General features: G+C 41.8%; 1 protein-coding gene across 1 annotated transcript in view; it reads left to right on the forward strand.

Annotated features, from left to right (window-relative positions):
* The window catches only part of WHSC1 (Wolf-Hirschhorn syndrome candidate 1), a 59873-nt gene extending 53607 nt beyond the window's left edge, over positions 1-6266 (forward strand). Inside the window, exons 18-21 of the mRNA XM_010135870.1 lie at positions 2212-2353; positions 3057-3163; positions 4763-4967; positions 5880-6266. Of these exons, the coding sequence (XP_010134172.1) occupies positions 2212-2353; positions 3057-3163; positions 4763-4967; positions 5880-6148 (723 nt within the window). The 3' untranslated portion in view covers positions 6149-6266. The remainder of the gene's footprint in view (positions 1-2211; positions 2354-3056; positions 3164-4762; positions 4968-5879) is intronic.
* Positions 6267-8279: the final 2013 nt, after the last annotated feature.

Consider the following 8279-nt stretch of genomic DNA (forward strand, 5'->3'; position numbering starts at 1 on the left):
CTTTCCCTGCTGTTGATCATCTTGGTGGGGCACTCTACTACCTTTGGCATTCCAGCTTCCTGTATTCACAGTGCTGTATCCTCTGTGCCTGCTTGCCCCATTCTATATATCCAGTGCGGCTCATCAGTTCTCACTGTATAATGTAGGAAAGTATACATTAAGGTCTATAAATCGTCCATTGTTGCTTGAAATCAAGTACAGCAAAAGTATTTACCTGCCTAGTCTTAAAAGGAAGTAGGAAGTTTTGGGAAATAGTAACGATACAGTTGAAAGAATTACTGTTATCAATCCTTTTACTAAAATTTCAACAACCAAAAAATTCTCACTGGAGAGTAGCATGGAATATAGTTGTGAGGCTGTATCCCGTGTTGGGCATTTAATCCTGTTTTGCAACTTTCCGTCCCTTTATTTATAGTTAATAGCAAAACCAGGCTTGTGCTTTTGTAGAAGCTCTTTTCTGAAAGCACCGTCTGCATTAGCAGCCAACCAGCACCTCCACAAAGGGATTCTGCAGCAAATTAATCCAGCAGATTAAGTATTGCAGCAAATGAATCCAGTATCTGTAGTTCCCTGCACACAGAATTTTGCTCCTGAGAAGGGAAATGGAGAACCTGGACAGTAGGGGGTATTGTTTATCTATATTGATTGCTTCGGTCCCCAAACAGCTAATTGGGAGAAAACAAGAGCTGGTTGTCAGTCCTGCGTATTTTTTGAGTCCTAATCACCTTTCTCTTGCCCAAGACTGTCCTGCTCTCTATTTCCAAAGCTACTGTTTTCATTAGTCCTGCAGCTGAGGAGCTCCTGCACAGGAGTTATCACCTAGGAATGATGAAACCACGTTTCTCTAGAACAGTTGAGTTTCTTACCCCTCTGCTAAACTAACATACAGTATCGGGGTGTTAAATATCACTGCACAAGCTCAGTGGGTGAGGGTCTTCAAGTGGAGGCAGGTATCTTAACTTCTAGAGCTGTGGCTTTCACATTATGATCAGCGTAAGGTAACTAAAGGTTACCTCTGGATTCCGTTGTCTGTCACCAAGTTTTTGATCAATCTTGCGTTCTGTTACAGCTTCTACCCAGACCTTTTAAAACAACGTTTGGGTCTCCCACTAACAGTGGTTGTCTAGAGAATAATCGTAGTGTTCTGATCTTGGGCACCTTTCGTTCTGGTCGCCATGGTCACCATGCAGGCTCTTCATGGTTGCCTAACTGTGATTCTGTACTTTCCTGATTTTGCTCAATTTTAACTTTCTCTTGACATCAGTTGTGGTTCTGTCTTGCAAAAATGCCCCTGCCATGAGGAGGCTGAGCAGCACGTGCAGTTGGAGTGGCTGCATGTATGTGCACACAGGCATGACAGTCATATGTGTGCATTATAAAAAGGAGCTAGAAGGAAACTGTACTCATACTTCATAAATATGCGAAGCTTTCTTAAGCAGCTCTGCAAAGAAACACAGTACTGGCTGTTTCAAGACTTTATTTTATTTTGTTAATGTCTGATATGTTTGGTGGAGATAAAAACTCAAAGGCAATTGTGTGTAGGGATGGGGTTTCTTTAGTTTACCAAGAGCTTGTTTTTGTTTAAACCAGGCTGATTTGGGGAAAGAAAGCTGGTGAGAAACTGGTAATCTCTGCAAGTAATCATGCAGTGGCTTGGTAAATACTGTAAAGCACAGTATTTGTAAATGCCTTACAGCTTTGTGAGTGCAAAGGAGAAGGTAAATGGACTGAGTTTGAGTGTTGAGGCTTTCTGGAGGGAGGGAGTTCTTCGGTATGACTACCACAGTGCTCACAAGAACACTCATCCTGCCGTGTGGCTGCGGTGGGTTCTAGGAACATGTGAGCTAGAGCACAAGTATTGCTTTGGGAGTGTCGCATTCCAAGCCACGTGAGACACTACAGTTTTCAATACAACATGTACCTTCGGCTTGCTTGTGTGCTTCTGGGTAACAGCACCATGTCTGTTTTGAATGCAACTACTGGAATAATTTATGTTTGGTTTGTTTTTGAGGTGGTTTGGTTTTCTTTTTTTTTTTTTTTTGGTGAGGTGAGGGGGGATAGAAAAAACATTCATTCTGTTGAATGCAACTACTGGAATAATTTATGTTTTGTTTTTTTTTTAGGGGGGTTTGTTTTTTTTTTTTTTTTTTTTTTTGGTGAGGTGAGGGGGGATAGAAAAAACATTCATTCTGTTGGTGGTTTGATCTCCAGGACCGTATTATTGATGCTGGCCCCAAAGGAAACTATTCTCGGTTTATGAATCACAGCTGCCAACCAAATTGTGAAACTCTGAAGTGGACAGTACATGGAGACACTCGTGTCGGGCTGTTTGCTGTCTGCGATATTCCTGCAGGTATGTCAGCCTATGTTGGGTTTGGTTTAATTCCCTCAGGTAAATCATCTTCTGCGCAGTTATGAGTGGGACAATCATGGTTTAACTGATTCAGTGCAAACATTTTTGTAGAGAACTCTGCACACAGAAGAGATGCTTTGTGATCTGTCTTTAATTTTTCTTCGTAGTGAGTCCCATGTCTGCTTTGTGTTGTTTGCTTCTAAGGGGCCACCAGAGAGACCCTAGGTGGTATGCTTGCATTCACTTCATGTTGTAGAGCAGAGGGGTTTTTCTGGAGATCTCAAACAGTCCTTCTGCATCTTTTCAAGTGAAGATAATAAGCTTATGGAGTGGATCTAGGAGGCTCTTTAAAGGTATATGGGTTCTGGTTTGTGTGCACACATGCACGCACACACGTGATTCTACCTATAGCTATATCTGGCTGTATAGATAGATTTAAAGTGTGTGAGTGTCGACCAGACTCATGCACTGTTTTGTGAAGCCAAACCGATTGACTTTAAAATGTAATTGCATAAGGCATCGTGCTGTACTGACATCTCGTGAATTACTGTCAGTTCTCATGAGCAGTAAAGAGGGGGAAGATCCCCTGATAATGGATCAGCAAGCAAGTGCAGAACCCAGAGACAGATACGAATGAAGCCTGTGTTTATTTGTAATAATTTTGGTGGTCTTCCTTACCTTGTCCTTGTCTTATCTCACTCAGGGACAGAGCTGACTTTCAATTACAACCTTGACTGTCTGGGCAATGAAAAAACAGTCTGCAAATGTGGCGCCCCAAACTGCAGTGGATTTCTTGGGGACAGACCAAAGGCAAGTAATATGTCAAGAGATTCTGACGGTGTCTTGTCTACTAGCCTTGGTTTTTCTTTGGGGTATGTGTTGGTGGACCGGTTTTATGTTACAATAAGGACTAATGAACAGATGCTCTCTGTCCTCTGAGGGAGGATGCTCCCTGTCCTCTGTTTCCCGTGCTGGGAAGATTGACACATTCTTTTGCCAACATAACCTTGGTGCTAAAGAATAAATTTTTATGCTGTAATAGTACAGCAGACAATCCTGCTTCTGGGGAACATCCTGAAATATTTTCTCCCACTTTCTTCTATGAGAAACTAATTACTTTGGGTCCTGAATAAGATATATTGCTAGCTACTGGCACTAGCTTCTGGAATCAAAAGTGTATGAAAAAGAGGTTGCAGAAGGAATAACCTTCCCTGTCCCATTTCAAATATGAGGAAGGAAAGGCTTGTAGAGCTAGAAGCCGACTGAGAATGAGCCTAACAAATAGTCAGTGAGATTATTACGGCATTGCAGTTTATATTTTCCCCATCTAAGCCTTAAAATATCATTATTTTGTTGAGATTTGTTTAAAAAAAAATCAATTGAACTGAATGTGAGTTTTGAATGAGGAAAGTGCATCACGAAATGACCTGCATGATTTGTGTCAGGTTAATTTAACACCCTCTGATCCAGCAGAAGTTGATGTGGCTTCCTGAAGGGCTGGCACAGGAGTGTGAGGGGAAGCACAAGAACATTACCAAGAGAAAAAAATCTCACCTGTGGATGTAGAAAAGCTGCTTCTTCATGTAGGTCTTTATCCTGCTCAGTACCAGGCGCTTCAGAGAGTGGACTTAAAATCTCCAGCGTTTGCCTAGCTGGGTTTTGTTAAGGGACAGGCTTAAGTGAGGTGTCACAAGCTTGTGATCAATTTACACAGCCAGCCACGAAGAAACGCAATGTTACAGTTCAATTTTGCAGGGCTGGCTGCACTGGTAGATAGAGTGGGCTAATTTTAAAATAAGTGGGTAATGATTACTGGGGTGAGGTGGAAGGAACGATGATAGGGCTGTTGGAAAAACAGCCAGAATTAATTTTATATGATCTGGTGAAGGAGAGTTGAAGTGCAAGCAGCAGAATGTCAGGTTGAAATAGGGATAATAGTTGGTATATTCTTTCCAGCATTATGGGTACAGCTACAGATCCTGAAATTCTGCTGTCCATTCCTCAAAGAGAAGTGGAGACTGGTTTTAGTAATTCCAGCATGAGCATACACAACTGGAAGAGAAAAATGAGCGTTGAAGTGATTGGTGGTGCAAGAGCAAAATGGGTGTAGATTGGACACAAGCAGATGAGACTGGAAGTTGGAAGACCTTTCTCCAGTGATTAAAAAAAAGAGGAAGAGCTTTCCAGTAGGAAGGGATTGTAGGGAGAAGATCTGGTTTCGAGATTACTTTTCACAAGGGTCTGTGTGGGCTTTTTGGTCAGCAGAGATGGGTGCGGTGAGGCACTGGGCAGGTCTCCACCAAGTCAAATTTTTGCCTGCGTGTGCAGTCTGCCAGCAGTTTTGCTAGGCTGTGTAATATTTTTCCTTTGCAAAAATGGCATTTACAGATTTGCATCTTACTCTTTCAGAATTCTTCCACTAATGCCTCAGAAGAAAAAGGCAAAAAGACCAAAAAGAGAACACGGAGACGCAGAATGAAAAATGAAGGGAAGAAAGAATCTGAAGATGATTGTTTCCGGTGTGGTGATGGAGGCCAGCTGGTGTTGTGCGACAGGAAATCTTGTACTAAAGCCTATCACCTCTCCTGTCTGGGTTTGGTGAAACGCCCTTTTGGTGAGTCATCTTGCCTCTTCTGTAAATAAAGAACTTGTGCACGTACCTCTTGTATTGCCCTGAAACCTCGTGAAGAGTTTTCGTCTTGAACACATTGTTTTCTTAGGGAGAGATCTTTGTTCGTGCTCCCTGCAGGAGTTCTTGAGACAAATTGATGGCCCTCCTCCTGCCTCTCTGGCAAAACCAGCCTTTTGTTTTACAAATGCAGGTAACTGGTAGGAGCACTGTGGCCCTGTCACAGGGAAGTTGATTACATCTAAGAAATGCATGAAGCCAGTTGAGTTCAAGCCAAAAGAATAGCAGCAGCATCTGGAACAAGGCGAGCAGGAAAATGTTAAGGGCAGCAGACATCTGGCTGCAGTTCCAGATACCACAGGAGTTACCTGGTTCCAGTCAGCCGTGTCAGGTGGGGTGTGAGTACGTGAAACGGGCAAAGCCTGTGTTCCCAGAAGCAAGTCAAACAACGACTGGTAAAATATGCTGGGGCAAAAGAGCGTCTGTAGGTAAAGCACGCCAGCCATCCCTGAGCAAAACTCGCCGCAAACGGGTGAGGGTTGTAACCTGGGCAGCTGCTGGCTGGCTGGCTGGCTGGTTGGATGGATGGATGTTTGGATGCTCTACCAGCCTGCAAGTTCTATGAAATGCTACTGAGTAAAGGCTGAATAACTTCTTGTAGTGGAGTGACTGCTGTATTTAAAGGTGAGAATGTCAAATCTGCTACTTACTGCTCTCAGCTGAGCTGTAGAGGGGTGAGCTAGCATTCTGAGTTTTGAGATTAGCCACGGTAGTTGCTGTCTCATCAAGTTCTGTCAGGAAATTCGTGTATTGTTCAGCTGCTAAAACACAAAGCTCCTTTAAAAGACTATGACAAGTTTTACTCCCCACTAATGCACACTTTGGTTTTGATCACAGGGAAGTGGGAGTGTCCTTGGCACCACTGTGATGTTTGTGGCAAACCTTCTGTTTCCTTCTGCCACTTCTGCCCAAATTCTTTCTGCAAGGAGCACCAAGATGGGACAGTACTAAACTCTATGTTGAATGGACAGTTATGCTGCTCTGAACATGTTCTCGGGGTGGATTCTGTTGACACTCAGAAGACTGAGAGACCCCGCAAAAAACTGAACAAGTTGAAGCCTAAGAGAAAGCAGAGGAGCAGATGGATGAGAGCTGAATGCAAATAGTTATGGACTGCAGTTTGTACTGCCAACACTATCTTGTAGATAAGTTGTGAATATGACCAGGGAAGGACACAATTTTACATATATTCTGTAAAGGTTTACGGGGGCGGCGGTGGGGGGGTGGGGATTTGTTGTTTTGTTTTGTTTTTTATAAATCCACTGAGCCAACCACAGCAGTCTTCTGCTGCTTCTGCACTGATAATGAACTGCATAGTTCAGAAAACTTCAGGACAAACCAAACTTATTACTCAGCATTACAGTTACACTTGAATTGTTACGAATGTAAAAGGTTCCCTCCGAAATCCTTTCAGGTTGGAGGTAGGTTAAAGTCAAACCAGGTAGGCGTAAACATAGGGGTTTGAGGTAGTATTTGTCAACCAACAGATGTTGAAAATAGTGTATCCTTGAAAAAAGTTATTAGCTCTCAAGTCCTTTTAAGTAAGAGATGGCTTGGTCTGTGGTCCCAATGAGATTTGCTTGCCGTGCGTGGTTTTGAGCAAGTGCTTGAATGCTGTTCGTGACCCAGGTGTGTATTGCGCTGTAACAACACACGCAACAATTTGTTTGTGCTCTTATAAAATAGCTCTCCAGTGATTCTTAAACAAACGTGTTTTTAAGTATCCCTCCAGCAAGAAATGTAGTGCCTGGTGGGAAAGGCACACCCTGTACCAGAGAGGGGAAGCCTTACACTCTAAGAGATTTTTTTCTATACTGTTTTTTCCTGTATTTCGTTCCAGCAAAATAGAAGTGACTCGATCTTGCAGAGCTGTACAAGTCTGGACTTAAAAGGATATTGTCTTGCAATCTAGGCCCAGTACTCTAGGATTTTTGTGTCTTAATAAAAAAAAAATCTTACAAAACCTCTTTTGAAAAAATTACCTTTTTTTTTTTTTCCTTAATGTCGAGTAAAACGCAGATGCAGATATTTCTTTGGACTGCTTGGAGTCCAAGCATTGTGATAGTGCAACAAATGCCCAACAAGGAACAAAAAAAAAAAAAAATTTTGTGTCTTAATAAAAAAAAAATCTTACAAAACCTCTTTTGAAAAAATTACCTTTTTTTTTTTCCTTAATGTCGAGTAAAACACAGATGCAGATATTTCTTTGGACTGCTTGGAGTCCAAGCATTGTGATAGTGCAACAAATGCCCAACAAGGAACAAAAAAAAAAAAAAAGCCCTAGTGGGTGAAACAGACGGTGAAACTTGACTAAGATGCAAAACCTAAATTCAAAACAACTAATTAAAAGTGAGATGATAGATTTTTGAAGAAGCACATAAGGAACGATTTTAATGTGAAATTTAGCCTGAGTCTGGTTTTTGTTTGTTTTTTATAAAGTTTGTATAGAACCGGCTGCTGGGCTTGGCAGACTAGAATCATTCGTTACTTTTTGAGGAGCATCGCTCTTGACTGTCTCATTGCCACTGTGTTAGGTCAGCAAAGCTGTTTGGAACTCTCTGCTCCCGTGCGTTTCTCACACTCACAGTGAGATGAAGATACAAGATTTAGTATTGATGGAACTAAGAACTTAGAACTAGGAAAAAATGGTAAAGAAAAATGTCTTTACCTGTTTTCTTCCCAGCACGTGTCCTTGGCGTGTGACTGGGCAGAGTGACAAGGAAGTTTTGACTTGTGCCCGTGTTTCCCAGCCCGCGTGAACACAGTGTGCGCCTTCACATCCCGCTAGTCACTTGTGTATCTTCTAGCTTAGTTTGCCTGTAGAGTGCAGAAACTCCCAGTAGCCTTTCTAAAAGTGAAGCCTTGCTCTGCCATGGAAGTGCATGTTTTTTTCCAAAGTATTTCTTCAGGATTTGATTTGCAAATTTAGTTTTTGGAATTACCAAAACACCCAGTTGTTCCCAGCACCTAAAAACTTCAGTTTTATTAGAAGATATTAATTGAAAGAGGTTTTAAATGTAGCATTGCCCTATCCTGAACTCTTTGCTTTCTGTTTTGTGAACAAACTGCTTTGTTCTTTCAATCAATTTTTTTAAATGCTGTTGGAAGGTTGATTTTTTTCCAAACAATTTTTTAAAAAATAGCACAGCTTGTAACAGGGGGAAATGGTACATGTTCGCATTTTTTATGCCAAGCCTTGTCCTTGAGCTAAAAATCAGAATTTCTTAATTGATTGTG

The sequence above is a fragment of the Buceros rhinoceros genome, unplaced genomic scaffold (genome assembly GCF_000710305.1).
Source record: "Buceros rhinoceros silvestris isolate BGI_N320 unplaced genomic scaffold, ASM71030v1 scaffold7135, whole genome shotgun sequence".
NCBI lineage: Eukaryota > Metazoa > Chordata > Aves > Bucerotiformes > Bucerotidae > Buceros > Buceros rhinoceros.